The 15549-nt window shown below is 44.0% G+C and overlaps 1 protein-coding gene across 1 annotated transcript in view; it reads left to right on the top strand.

Moving 5' to 3' along the window:
* DNAH11 (dynein axonemal heavy chain 11) overlaps window positions 1–15532 on the top strand; it is a 277792-nt gene extending 262260 nt beyond the window's left edge. The window contains exons 77-82 of the mRNA XM_037890566.2: window positions 3399–3641; window positions 7236–7418; window positions 7496–7611; window positions 8225–8337; window positions 10300–10440; window positions 15136–15532. Of these exons, the coding sequence (XP_037746494.1) occupies window positions 3399–3641; window positions 7236–7418; window positions 7496–7611; window positions 8225–8337; window positions 10300–10440; window positions 15136–15383 (1044 nt within the window). The 3' untranslated portion in view covers window positions 15384–15532. The remainder of the gene's footprint in view (window positions 1–3398; window positions 3642–7235; window positions 7419–7495; window positions 7612–8224; window positions 8338–10299; window positions 10441–15135) is intronic.
* Window positions 15533–15549: the final 17 nt, after the last annotated feature.

Below are 15549 nucleotides of genomic sequence, written 5' to 3'. Positions count from 1 at the left end.
AAACAAGAGCTCTTTTATTGACTGGCAGCCAAGTAAACACAAAGAGATATGGTAACAAATACATTTAATCAGTGTGGTTGTCTTTTTATGTTTAGCTGGAAAAGTGACTTGTCTTTACTTATTGGCACTCCTGGTGAATTCATTAGCTGCATATTTAAGCAATAACGCAAGATGTGAGGAGTGTTGTACTTGAGATTTTTCCTTGTGTTGTATGTGGTGTTTGGCATGTGGACAAAGAAGCAATGGGTTCCCACTATAAACTTGCAGTGTCCTGTTGTGTGTATGAATCTGCAAAAAATACAGTTAGACCTATTTTAAGTGCCACCAAAGAGACCAGACAATACAGAATAAGTAACAGAAGTGGCCTTTAACTGAAGGTAGAATATAATTTTATTGGAAACCTTAGGGCTACTTTAATGTGGTACCTTGAGATGATCATTATAGGTGAGGTCTGTAGTTAAGGTTGCCAGCTTTCTGATTGCAGAAATCCGCATGCCCAGACCCTTCTCTGAGGCCCCACCCCCGCACTCTCCATCCCCTCCTCCTTCCGTCACTCGCTCTCCCCCACACATGCTCATTTTCACCGGGCCGGGCACGGGGTTGGGGTGCAGGAGGGGGCGCGGGCTCAGGTGGGGCCAGAAATCAGGGGTTCGGAGTATGGGAGAGGGCTCTGGGCCGAGGCAGGAGGATAGGGTGTGGGAGGCAGTACAGTCTCTGGGCTGAGGGCGGGGGTGCAGGCTCTGGAAGGGAGTTTGAGTGCAAGAGGGGGCTCATGGCTGGGGTTGAGGAGTGGGAGGGGGTGCGGGTTATAGGCGGGAGTTTGGGTGTGAAAGGTGTGCGGGCTGTGGGTGGTGCTTACCTCAGGTGGCTCCCTGAAGCAGCCAGCATTTCTCTCCAGCTGCTAGGTGGAGGCGCAGCCAGGTGACTCCGCATGCTGCCTCCATCCGCAGGTGCTGCCCCCGCAGCTCCCATTGGTTGCAGTTCCTGGATGCAGCGTGGAGGCAGCATGTAGAGCCCCCCACATCTGTGCCTCCACCTAGGAGGGGAGCCAGGGATGGCAAGTTATATGGACTGATGGTGCCCATGCTCCAGGAATATTCAGGTCCTGGTCTCTCTCCCGGCCCCGCCTGCTGCCCCCGCATGCCTCCCCGGGAGTTTCTCCCGACCCTGCCTGCCTCCCCTGGGGGATTTAAAAGGGCCTTGGGGCTCCCAGCCACCACCACCGGCCGTGCATCGGGGCTAAGGCAGCTTCCTGCCCATCGTCGCGCCACGTCCTTGCGGCCCCAGGGGGCTGTGTGTGTTACCATGCACTGCCCCCGCCCCAAGCGCCAACTCGGGGAGCAGTGCCTGTGGGCAGCGGCACGCTGAGACCTCCCGGCCCCGCCTCCCTGCCTAGGAACCGCTTCCAGATGGGTGTACCAGTTCCTTTCTGGAGCCACCCAAGGTAAGCGCCACACCCCTCACCCACTCCTGCACCCCAACCCTCTGCCCCAGCCCAGATCCCAACCCCTCAATCCACCTGCACCCAAACTCTGCCTCCCAGAGTCCACTCCCCTCCTGCACCCAAACTCCCTCCCAGAGCCTTAGGCAAGTGTTTGGGGGTGGGCAGGACTTGGACCCATTCTGGGCACCACCAAAAATTATACAAACCTGCCACTCCTTGAGCCAGAGGGAAATTCTGGTCGCTTCTGGGAGTCCTGTGGGGCCAGGGCAGGCAGGGAGCCTACCTTAGCCCCGCTGCGCGGCTGATCAGTGTTTTAATGGCCCAGCCAGCCATGCTGACTGGAGCCGCCAAGATCCCTTTTTGACCGGGCATTCTGGTCGAAAACCAGATCTGTAGTGCAGGTTCCACAGTAAATGGCTGGCTGTAAGACCAGAATAATTTCTGTTTGTATTAGTTTCATCTGTGACTTGTTCTTGACTTTGCAAAATACCAGAATGCCTTTGAAGTTTATTGTGGCTATATGGAATAGATCCCCCACATCAAAAATAAGTGGCTGTCTTGAAAAAAGGCTCTTGTAACCAGAAAAAAATCATTCAGCAAAGATGACACTCCAGACTGGAGTGAGACCATTCTGGCCTGTGACACTGAATTCGAAGGACTCTCTGAACCCATTGAAGTCCTTGCTCCTCAGAAGTGAGAGTGAAGGAAAGCAAAGAGCTAATGCAATTGTATGTGTGTATTACTGCTTTTATTTTCCCTATGTTATCGCTGCTAGGTAGGCCAGACCATGGATAGCACATCACACCAGTGCACTGAGCTGCACACTGGCTGCATATTCAATTCTAGATCTTTTTATGACCCTGATTCTTATTTTTAAAGCCCTAAAGGGGTAAGGGCCTGCCTACCTCAGAGACACTCTCTCTCTCTCTCTGCAGCTTTCCATGGCAACTGTGCTCTATAGAGACACTGCAGCTGGTGGAATCCAGGTTCAATCCAGCAATAAGGAACAAGGCTTTCTCAGCTGTGAAACTTATTACCACTGAATATCCAGTTGAGGGCAAACCTTGCCAACTTCAGTATGCAATACAAAACTCCTCTCTTTGCAGGACACTTACCAGCTGAGAGGTGGAATGGAGAGTAAACATGGCCTTCCTCTGCATTTCACCTCTTGGATGTTAGGAGCTAGGTGGAATGAAGAGGGCGGATGCTGTAATGCACACAGAAACCTGCCACCTGATAGTGACTAAGTAGGTGATGAGTTGGGATTGCTGCTCCTGTTTGGCTAAATATGGCTCACATCCTGTTATTGTGTTACCCTGTCTCCACCACCACCCATTCTGGTGTGCTTTTTTTCTCATGCACCTTGTAATGTCTTCTCTTTAAGGCAGGGGCATACATTTGCTATCTGTCTGCACTGCACCCTGACCTGGCTAGGCTGTAGATGGTATCACAATATAAATGTTTAATAATGATGATAATAAACAATACAATCTTGTGGTTAAGGCACTTAACTGGGACTCAGGAGATCTAGGTTCTATTCCTGCTTCTGCCACAGATGTCCTGAGTGATTTTGAGCAAGTCACTGCAGCTCATTATGTCACCGTTTTCTCACCTATAGAATTGGATAGTAATAATTCCTTGCCACTCAGGGCAGTGTTGAGGGGATAAATTCATTAATATTTGCTCTGATATTACAGTAATGGGGCTGCAGATGGGTATCTAAAATGGCCCTAATACCACACATTTGCAAGTGAAGGATAGTACAGGTGCCTCACTACTATGGTGATGGGAACTTTAGAAATGTGTGTAGTTAATAATTGTAATATGAATACTTAATAACCATCTTCCATTGTGGCACTTCTAACAGGCTTCCAGTGAACTTAATTCCTGGCACAATGGAAATTTTTTTTTTTTTGAAGAACTGACAGTAATGTTGTTCATTCTCTTTTTGAAGCTTGAAGGAGAACTGGCATTGGCACCAGGGTTCCTAGCACCCCGAAATTTGGATTATGCTGGATACCATAAGTACATAGATGAAATGCTTCCAGCTGAAAGCCCAGTGTTATATGGACTCCATCCCAATGCTGAGATACAATTCTTGACAGTGACATCAGAGAATCTTTTCAAAACTCTTTTGGAAATGCAGCCCAGGAATTTACTTGTGGGAGAGGAATCAGGACAGTCTGCAGAGGAAAAGGTAAGGTGGTGGTTTTTCTTAATCATGTTTCCCATAGGAATGCTTCTCATAGTGCCAGGGGATGCCACTAAAAAGGGAGTATTTATCGTTTCACATTATTTCACTGAGATAGTTAACTTCTGATAATGGGAAATTTACCCAGTTTACCTTTGAAAACTGGGGTGCCAGTGGATAACTCTATCTTTGTTGTTTTGTTGTTGTTGTTTTGTTTTGTCTGGTTTTTTTAAAGCAAAGAAACACTGACTTAGCAAAATATTATGTTAAGGTTTATCTGATTCTGCTTTTCTTCCCCTTCCCTGCCATTTTCTATAAATTGTCAGCTAGGAAGCAGGTAACCTTTTACCTTGACAGCTACTTCAATTTTTACTTTAAGTGCCTGGTACTGATGTGGTTAAGATCAGGCTTCAATTCCCAGCTCTGAATCAGAGTTCCCATGTGATTCTGAGCAAATCGTTTAGGGGCAGATTTTCTGCTGTGTCCAGCTTCCACTGAGTGCAGCCGAATGGGGGAATGTCAGGAAGCTACTTATGGACCCCTGATTTTTCTGCCGTGGCTATAGTCCCCTAGGGCCTCTACATCAGCTGGGGATAGCAAGAGCACAATATGCTTCAGCCAATCCCCCATGTCCACAGCTCTGTGGAGAAGCAGCAAAAGGTCTAGGAGCCAGAACATCTAGGTCTAAGCCTGCGGGCGACTCTCCCTCATAAGGGGTATCCCTAGCAGGGGACCTGCAGGAAGCTTCTGCTCTCTTTGGACCACCTAAGTGGTGCAAATAGAGCAGATGTGGGAAGGGAATCTGCCCCTCAAACTTTCTGCGCCTCAGATCCCCATATGTATAACATATATTTTTAATGGAATAGGCGTGCTGAGGGGATAAACCCATAAATCCTTAACTGGCAATCAGATACTGCAGTAATGGGGGCCAGATAAGCACCTAGACAGAGAAAGCTCTTGTTAGTGCTATATGTGCTGATACATTATGCAGTTCTATTTAGTGTCAGGAATAACCCAGATATTTTCATACAGCCAAAATTGCTCCCACTAGAAATAAAATGTCTAGTTTTAGGCATGGATGCAAAGCAGTGTGGGCTCTTAACAGAGTACATGCAGAAAGGGGTGAGATTGGTAAGACACATAAACAAGTAATGACAAAGGTGCACCCCAGTATCTTAACTCCTTGGCATTAAGAATTAGGGTTTCACAATGGGACTAAGCAGAAGACTGGCCATGCTGGTTTCAAGAGGCCCCTCTCACGTCACAGTAGCTAGCAGAGCAGCACCTGTGTAGGTTTTCAAGATACCCAGAGTTCTGACATTCCCGGTAAAGTACCGTCAGGTGGCTGCTTGGAGGCCTAGAGTATGCATAATGAGCTGTGGGCCCCTAGAGCCTTGTGGACTGTTATCCATATCACACAAGGCCACCTCACAATTGGAGGAAAGCTGTTGTTGGAAAGCTCAGCAGTGAAGCCAAGGACTGAACTGGCAGGGGAAGTCCCGATTTCAAATCTCAAAAGGTCCCTCATAAACCCAGCTTTCAAATATGTGATCATTTTATTATAAATTGCCTTTAGTCCAGAAATTGGGGAGGGAAAAATGTGAAACCAGGTTTGTACTACATTTGCTTGTTTAAGATGTAGAAGACAAAATGTCTGATCAGATTGTAACCTATGTGTGTACGTGTACACACACACATACCAATGTGCGTGCATGCGTGCACACTCTTTCTCTCTTCTCCCCATGCTAATAGATGTAGGGTGCTCACATTTATAAGTGTACCAGTTTCATCAAGAAAAAGAAAATCTGCCATCTTCTTCCCCAGAGGGGAGCTTGGTACTTAAAGCTCAGCCCAATGCTTTTTGAAATGACTAAGTTGTTAAAGTTTGAAATGGCATTTCCTGATTTTGACCATAGAGGACTTATGTTCCTTTGATATCCAGTTTGCATTCGTACTATAACCATACTCAAAATCTAATTTCCATAAGGAAAAAGCAGGTGATTAACTCAGCCAAATTTGGATGGCATTGTTGAACCCTATAAAGATACAGTAGAATGATGGAGTGGGGATTTATTTGGCAATAAAAAAAAACCTTTCCCCATTACTACTTAGCTTCCTGAATTCCTGACAGCTAGCAAACTCCTGTTAATTAAAGCAACTTGACTATGATTGTTTTAATGAGTCTGGCGCACACCATTTTCATAATTAACTTAAAATATGACTGTCCTGTGAAGGCAGCATGTGTCTTGTCTGTTCAGGTCATGACCATTACCTAATCACATTCAAATTATAGGGGACATTTGTGAGAACTACCTAATCTTGTATTTGTACTTTCCTATGCGATTCCTTCCTGTATTTCGCTCCCACACAAAAAGCTACAGAAGGAGAAAACGTAGGTAAAAATCGCTGTACCCTGGGCTGCCCCAGAGGTCTGTTGCATGTTCCCCTCTGAGAGTGGACTAATGAGTCTTTGGCCAGAGCTGGATCAAGACAATCTGGTACCATATGCACACCACAACATGGCTCCTCCATGGCTCCTTAGGGCCCCACCCCATGTTGGGAGTCTCAGGGGTGGGGAGCATCCCTCCCATTCCAGAGAGGCAGGTGGGTGCACCTGCTGCACTCTTCCCTCCTGTGCCAGACACACATCCCCATCTATAGTCATGTTTGCAGAAGGCAAGGCAGGCAGGCAGAGCAAGTTAACACCCTTTGAGATACCTGAGGCAACCCTCATTTTTTGGGGCTATTGTGTCAGGCTCTACAGCCAAAGGCAAATACTGCAACTTTGGTTACACTCGAGTCATGTTTTCAAGCTTGTGTTTGCAACTCTAAGGGCTACAAACATACATATATATTTTGGTGAAACGAGGTTCTAATGTAGTTGACTCAAGCAACTGGAATCCCAGGTTGGGCCTATCTGACTTAAACCAGCCCTGATTATGTGGGTGATCGGGGCATGCCCCTTAAAGCTGGTGTGCCAGGAGACTATATCTCTCAAGCCATGTGGATCTCTGCCACCTTTACATGTCTTCCATCCTCTTCCTGTGCGTCCTCCCTGTGGACTGGGGAATATGTCTTAGCAACTGATTACCACCTATCCACTGTAATTCCTTCTGTCCTGTCCCTTACTTCCCGGCTTTTCTGTGGCCATGTGCCCTCTCCCATGTTGCCAATAAGCCATGGAGATTTTGCAGAGAGAAATGCAACGGTTATGCATAGAGGGATGGGACTGCTCCCTACATCATCTTTTTCCCAGAGGGTTGGACCATCTGTGGTTGTTCCAGTTTTGCTCCTATATCATACGGGCTTTAGGGTCTAGTCTTGCAAAATACAGGAGGTTGAACTGGAGTCAGGTGCTTTTAGTTTACAAGTCCTTATTTAGTCAATAAGGAATGATCTGTGCGCTTGTCTAATTCCAGGACTGTGCAATGAAAAATCAGTATTAGATTGTCAGCTGTTTGGGGCAGGGAGTGTTTGTCTTGCACAGTGTCTAGGGCCATCAGGCACCACTGTAATACAAATACTCTTGGTGTTGTATGTTTAAACATGTGTGAATCCCTAATACAGCAATTTTTGATCACTCTGTATTGATGTGATAAGGTTAAGAATGTCCTGGATGATATTCTGGAGAAACTTCCCGAAGAATTTAACGTGACAGAGATCATGCAGAGGGCCACTGTTCGGAACCCCTATGTCCTTGTTTGTTTCCAAGAGTGTGAGAGAATGAACCTCCTAATTCGGGCAATACGCAAATCACTTAAACAACTGGACCTTGGTTTAAAGGTAAGAGAAGTGAATTTCATTTACTAAAGAATAACTATTCAGACTTCTTTGATGCGAAGTATACTTATTCTTCACAGGGGGAGCTGACATTTTCGCCTGACATGGATGCGCAGCAGTCAGCATTGCTTTATGATATTGTGCCAGATGCGTGGACCAAGCTGGCTTATCCATCAACCTATGGCCTTGCACAATGGTAAGTATGCTTCAGCACCTTACCAAAGAACTGTAACTTGTGGTGGTTAATTACTATGGATATGGTTATTCCATTGCTGTAAAAGTGCAGCATGGTTCTTTCCCGTGTATATAAAATCTGTCGTTTTAATTCAATTCATTTTCACTCTAGAGACCAAATAAATATTACTGGAATACTAATCTTTAAAGTGTTTCTAAACATTTCCTTCTATGCTTTCTGCAAAGTTGGAATTATACAGTGCAACCAATAGGGCCTGTCGTTTTCAAGAGGAATAATGTCTCTGCAGCCCCGTGACAGAGTAATTGGACTGTGTTCCTAATTGCAGATCCACTAGCCTCACTCCCCCAGCCCTTTTCATGCTGGGCTCCTTGCACTACTGTCTTTGGGCTTGTCTAGATTCAGAAACGAACTAATCCCACCCTAACCTTGGCCTCTTAATCTGCGCATACCTTTTGACTGCTTCAGCCCCATGCTTTCTTCCCACAGAGACAATGCAGAGCTCAGCTGGTACACAGCATCTCTATACTTGATTGAATTTCGTCCTAATGAAACTGTCACTGTTGTCCACATGACTATGTCAGCATTGAGGTGGCTGCTGCTTCTTCCGTTTCAGGATTAATGACCTCCTCATGCGGTGTCGAGAACTTGATATCTGGACACAAGATCTTGTGCTTCCAGCAGTGGTGTGGCTTTCTGGATTCTTTAACCCTCAGTCTTTTTTGACTGGTGAGTAGTAATGGCTAATAACATTTGAAGGAACAGGGTCATATTGTTTCAACCCCAAATTGTAGGTTGAAACAGTTTTTACAAGCAGGTTTTATTTTTAACCTAAACATGCCTTTATGGTGTGAGCAGTGTTTAATGATGCTATATTATGCTACTCCATGAGAAAGGATGACTGAAATTGACTAGAAACAGACTGGTTTATTTTCAATATCCACGTTGAAAAGACTTATAAGAAATTAAGACAAATTAAGATTTTTAAAATGTTCAGTTTTAACAATCTAATGTGTTCTAGAAGTGTTTGATATCATGTTAGTTATTCTTGACACTGTCCCTTTAAAAAATGTGTTGGCAACTTCGTTGAGTACATCCAGGGCCCTTACTACCTATGTGAGCTACTACCCATGTGCTCCAATCCTATACGGAGTACTTCTTACTCATGCAAGTAGTCCCTGTGACTCCGTAGGATTAATGGCATAAGTAACAATTTGCACAATCAGGCATGTGGAAATAGTTTTTTTCCCTCCGTCATAAGTCTTCAGTCTCCAAATCATCATGTTAAAGTCTGGAGGTGAGAAAAGGGAAGAGATGCTGAATTTGAGTTATATTTTTGTGCTTGATTAAAGAAAAGAGAAGTCTTAGACTTAGTTTGCTAATGTAACCATAGCTTTTCCAATCAGTATTCTTTAATCTAAATGTGTTAATGTACTGCTCTGTTTCACTCCTTCTGTTCTTAACTCGTAAAATATTTTAACAGCGTAAAGGAAGTGAGAAAAAGTCTGACATTCCTCCCAGAATATGGACTGCTACAGTAGGGGATAAAAATATTCAGCAGTGTATTAAACTGCTTCCTTAGGCCTTGTCTACCCTCCGGGAAAAGAACGATCTAAGTTATGCAACTTCAGCTACGTGAATAATGTAGTTGAAGTCGATGTACTTCGATCTACTTACTGCGGGGTCCACATTACGCTATGTCAACGGGAGATGCTTTCCCGTCGACTCTCTTTGTGCTTCTTGTTCAAGTGGAGCACAGGAGTCCATGGGAGAGCGATCTGCGGTCGATTTAGCAGGTCTTCACTAGACCCACTAAATCGACGGCCGATGCATCGATCACCGCACATCGATCCCCCAGTAAGCTTTCAGTCTCCATGTTTACAACCCACATGCATGATTTCAGAATCTAAAGCAACTACCTAGATCTCTAGAAGCCATTGTCAAGCTTCAGCAGCTTTTCATTCTGCCCACTAGTTTGTAAAACCAAATTCGTCTCAAGGACTTGCCACCCCACCAGTCCCAAGTCCCTGACTGCTGGTGTCTCAAAATGTTTAATTCCGTAGAATCCCAAGCCCTGTCAGTGGAAAGTTGGTGATCCACAGGCTATAGTTTGGAAATCAGTGCACTAATGGGAGTTACACAATGAAGAGAGACTTGTAAAAATGCTTTAATTCAAATTCTCAGTAGCCAGTAAAAACATTAAACTAGCCGTTCACATTAGACCACAGATTCTTAGAGCACAGCCCAGAAGCTTATACAAACATACACCCCTTTCTCTCTCAGCCCCTGTTGATTCAGTTTGCTGTCAGGTATCGTGATTTTCATCGGAGCCAGTCAATATTACACCTTAGTCATCCAACTCACTGAGTGACACAAGCAATGAATATGTAGCTTCTGTAGCATTCCTAATCAGAGAGCAGGCACCTATTTTTGTGCTCAGATGGAAATGTATTTTGCTCCGTTTCAAGAGGGCTGACTGGATGCAGTATTCGGTTTGTTTTTCATTTCTTAAAAGCAATTTATACAACTAATTTCTTGCAATTTGAGATATGGCAAACAACTGCCAGAGCGCCCCAATTGTGTAGCTTTAGGCTTGAACAAGCCTAGGTAGGGTTCCAGGGGAGCAGTTGTGGCATTAAAATTATGGTTTGTGGTGAACTGCTCAGAGTAATCTGTTGGCTTTTTTAAAAGCTATTATGCAGTGCACGGCCCGCAGGAATGACTGGCCTTTGGATAAGATGTGTCTGACTGTAGATGTTACCAAAAAGATCAGAGAAGATTATGGCCACCCACCTAGGGAAGGAGCATATATTTGTGGTCTTTATATGGAAGGTAAGATGTCTGTTTACATTGCTCGATATCATCCGCCTCATAATGACTGATGTTTGTTTGAATTTTTCTGCATGCCTCATGCATACACTCTGCTACTCTAAAGTGGATTACGCTCGCCACATGGAGTTAGATCTAAATAATTCACTGGTGAGTTTGGGACTGATAATGGATTTAGTTAGTTCTTAATTTGTTTAGGCCAGGATTCATTCAGACACGGCCCGTGTCTCTGCTTAATAAATTTACTCTACTATTAACAAAGTATTAAACGTGACTGTATAATAACAGAGCAGCAGCTCCCTTTACATAATTAAACACTTCCTGTTTAAAAGGCTCTATGGCTTTCACTTGGATTGTCTTGAAATTTGCAGTGCTTCAAGGGGGTGCAGAGTAACATTAACAGGGCAAATTTGGTGTCATTTCAGCAAAGGGTTTCTGAGATAGAAGAACCAGGTGATTTTATAAACAGTTAATTTTTAGGAGAGCCCTAACATCTTTTTGCCCACACCTGAGGGCAAAACTATCAGTCACTCTTAACTTCCCCAAAATGATCTCAACCACCTGGAATTTCAGTAAATTCCCTTTGGGGAAGCAATATTGAAAAAGTTATCAGCGTAAAGTTTGAATCTTGAGGTTGGCATGAGCTAAACTGATCTGCCTCAAAGCATGAAATGTGCATAGTCAGCAGGAATAGGGATCTTCTGAAATTAGAAGGTTTTCAGGCTGTGAACTACAGTAACTGGGTGGCTTAACATGTCCAGCTGTGGTCATTGAATCTGAGCTGCACCTGCACTCCATGTGTGAGTGCTACCTTAACAGCTTTCAGAGAACAGGGGTTGTGCTTGCATTCTGCAGGGGCTTATTTTGGAAGTTTTGCCCTGAGAACAAAACTTCTAGTTTAAATCAACTTTCAGACCCTTTCACTTTCAAAATGTTGTCAAGGAATGAGCCTTGTTTAATAGACAATGATAGAAGATTGTAGTAGGCAGTTATGGTAATGTAATCATGTTCCATTGTGCAGGAAACTGAGCGTGATCAAAGGAAAGCAAGTCCTTGGGTCAATGACTTTTTGGTGCAGAGCTAGGAAAGTATTCCCTACGCTGCTTCTTGCAGTGGGGAAAGGATTCTAAGGTCACTGCCCCTGCTGCTTCTAGTATGGAAGTGGGATCAGAGTATTTAGCAAAGCTTTCTGCTCTTCCCCCATAGTACTGAGAGCAGATATACAATGCAGAAATGGGGGTGAGGAGGTGGGACTAGGCATGTTCAATGCAGTTCATTAAGATGAACGAAGCAGTTCACATCTATCTGCAACATAGAAGGCTCAGAGAGATGTAGAAGAGCCCTGATCTGGATTTCTGCATCTCCACTTAGCTGCTGGTACAGGTGTTCCTTATAGCCCCGCTAACAGGTGAGAGGGGCTGCAGCGTGTGTGAGAATAGTGTAGGGAAGAAAAGGGTTGTGTTGTGCAGTGAGGGATTCAGCTCTGTCCTCTCCTTATTCTATGCTCGTCCCTTTACCCCAAGGATTCCGATGTATAGGCAGGAGGGGGAACTGTGGTGTACTAGACAAGGAGATGATGCAGTGGTAGTGAAATGACTAACATGCAGTCAGTATATTCTAGGGCACATGAGGATGCTGTGAAGTTATTCCAAACCATACAAAGACAACATTTTGGATTATTTAAAAACAGTTAAGGTTTGCCTTGTGCTCTTTCAAAATGTTAATTTCAGCTACACTCAAACTTCTGAATCCCAGGAAATACGAAGTTATGGTACCTGCCATTCCAGCAATGCTACCTTATCCTGTGAATGATGTCCCAACACACATACTAGATGTTACAGGATAGAGAGGTTATTTAACTTTGCATTTGGCACTGGACTAGTGTCCAAAAATTCAAGAAAGATATTGATAAATGGGAGAGGGTTCAAAGAAGAGCCATGAGAATGATTAAAAGATTAGAAGACAGTGTTAGACTCAAGGAGCTCACTCTGTTTAAGAAGGAGACTTAAGGGGTGACTTGATCAGTCTATAAATATCTACATGGTGTACAAATATTTAATGGACTCTTCAGTCTAGCAGATCTATAACATGATCCAATGAATGAAAGTTGATGCTAGACAAATTCAGAAAGGAAATAAGGTGTAAATTTTTACATGCAAGAGTAATTAAACATTGGAACTTATCAAGGGTCATGTTCTCAATCACTGACCACTTTAACATCAAGATTGGCTTTAGGAATTATTTTGGACCAGTTCTGTGTTGTACAGGAGGTCTACACTATACAGATTAGATCATCACAACACTCCCTTCTGGCCTGGGAATCTGTGAACAGAGCAATGTAGGACAGTGTAGTCAAAGTCTAACAAACACCTTCTCTTTACTCAGGCAAAACTCTGGTTTACATCGGCTGTAGCAAACAGGTGCTGCCTACACTAAGCCTAATTCATACAAGCCATCCTAGACTTGGAAAATGTTCCTACTCTCTCTTGCCCCTAAGTCTTAGAGACCCTGGTCATGTATTCCACCACAACTGACAACCTACAGAACTCAGTGCTGAAAAGAGGCTTACTGGATCATTTGAAGTACAGTACACCAGCACCGCCTCTCATAGCTCGGTAATAATTATGCTAGCCTGGTTTGACTAATTCCTCCACCATTCAATACAGATACACCTAACACAGTGCATAGAACTTCCTCATGACTAATTATATCCTCCTCCTCCCCTTACTGAATCACTGATAGCAACAATAACTTGTTTCAGAGTAACAGCCGTGTTAGTCTGTATTCGCAAAAAGAAAAGGAGTACTTGTGGCACCTTAGAGACTAACCAATTTATTTGAGCATAAGCTTTCGTGAGCTACAGCTCACTTCATTGGATGCATACTGTAGAAAATACACACATACCATGAAAAAAATGGGTGTTTATCACTACAAAAGGTTTTCTCTCCCCCCACCCCACTCTCCTGCTGGTAATAGCTTATCTAAAGTGATCGCTCTCCTTACAATGTGTATAATAATCAAGGTGGGCCATTTCCAGCACAAATCCAGGTTTTCTCCCCCTGCAAACCCACTCTCCTGTTGGTAATTATTAGAGAGTGGGTTGGGGGGGGGGGGGAGAGAAAACCTGGATTTGTGCTGGAAATGGCCCACCTTGATTGTCATACACATTGTAAGGAGAGCGATCACTTTAGATAAGCTATTACCAGCAAGAGAGTGGGGTGGGGGGAGAGAAAACCTTTTGTAGTGATAAACACCCATTTTTTCATGGTCTGTGTGTATAAAAACATCTTCTGTATTTTCCACAGTATGCATCCGATGAAGTGAGCTGTAGCTCACGAAAGCTTATGCTTAAACAATAACTTGATATTCCTTGTTTCTAAGAGGTTAGCGTATAGGTGAACTCAACATCTAGAAGGGCACAAAGCTCCACATGGCAACTTTAACTTTTTGGTCATGCACACTCAAGTCTACTGTAGCTCTTAGCTTTGTTAGTACCAAAAATATTTGCATCTCTCAAATCTGCACACAGCTATGTTCCTAAAATGTACACTAGACTAAAAGGTCAATACAAGATGAGCTTTCCCTTGTAAGTCTAATCATTGGACATGCTACAAGACAGGATAAACCAGTGTCAGTATGGCTTTATACATCTCTTATCAACTTCCTTATGAACCTTACACCAAGCAGAATTCAGGAATGATGGGGGTGCTTTGCACACACACTTTTTTTTTTTTTTTTTAAACAAATCATAAGTAGTTACTTTCTAAGAGTGATGTGAATTTGAAATAGTGTGTCCTGCTCCCTCTCTTAGGGCCTATTCCTGTGAGCTGCTACATACCTTCAACTCCCACTCAAGTTAATTGAGGGCTCTTGACAGCTTGCAGGATCTGGCCTATCAGGTGTGAACACCTAGCACAGCAGGTATTACCTTGATGAAGCTCGCTGAGATCACCCCTAGTGTGGGGAATAGGGCTGACCTTCACTAGCTATATATCATAGTAAAAACGTACCTGGTCCTTTTCTCCACTGAGACTTTACAGCAAGCCAACTAAGGCCAGTGGGCTGTCATCTTTTTCTTCTGTCAGCCTCTCACTAGGTTTGTCTTCACTAACTCCAGTACAAGTCCATGCCTGGTCAACTAAGGGCATTTTGACACAGCAACAGAAAAGCCAGGGTCAGCTGGCTTGGACTGCAGGGCTAGTGTAGCCATTTGGGTTCAGGCTGGAGCTGGGGTTCTGAAGCCCTGAGAGAAGGGAAAGCTTTAGAGCCCAAGCTCCAGGCCAAGTGTCTACACTGCTGAGCCCTTGACCTGGGAGTCACTGCTGTGGGTTTTTTATTGTTGTACCTGGAGTTACTCCATTTAGATTGGATTCTCCTCTCACACCAGCCCCCTATATTCTAGTTTTAGAAGTGTTTATCACGTTTCCATAAGACTAGACCATAGTGCCTTCTAGATTAAATGACTATTAATGAACTACACGTTCTAGCAGGCAATGTTCTGTATGGAATGCTAATAGCTAAGCTCAAAATTGCTAACTCTGGATCTCATCACACAATACTGTGTGTGACCTACAGTTTTGCCACGTCTGCTCTATCCTCAGGAAAGGTATCTACTACTAAGCAACTATTAAGTGCAGTATTGCAATGTACGAATGATTCAAGTCACCATTTGGAACTCTGTGTGTGTTTTTCATACAGGAGCACGCTGGGACATCCAGTCAGGGGTCATAGCTGAAGCCCGGCTCCAGGATCTGACTCCAGCAATGCCAGTCATCTTTGTAAGAGCTATTCCAACTGATCGACAGGAAACCAAAAATATATATGAATGTCCAGTATATAAAACTAAAAACAGAGGGCCCACATATGTTTGGACTTTCAATCTGAAGAGCAAGGACAAGTCAGCTAAGTGGGTGCTTGCGGGAGTAGCCTTACTCTTGGCAGTTTAATGCTGTGCTGTCACATAGCATGTAGTCAAAGTGTACATAACAGCTGAATGTGAGAAAAACCTTTGTCTAGCTGCACTACATCCTACTGTGTGAGAGTTATGATACTCAAATGTTGTACAACTCCTCCAAACATGTCTGTCTCACTAAACTGGATTTATACCTGTTA

The sequence above is a fragment of the Chelonia mydas genome, chromosome 2 (genome assembly GCF_015237465.2).
Source record: "Chelonia mydas isolate rCheMyd1 chromosome 2, rCheMyd1.pri.v2, whole genome shotgun sequence".
NCBI classification, from domain to species: domain Eukaryota; kingdom Metazoa; phylum Chordata; order Testudines; family Cheloniidae; genus Chelonia; species Chelonia mydas.
Note: the sequence above shows the minus strand (reverse complement) of the source record. Positions and strands in the feature narration are given on the sequence as shown.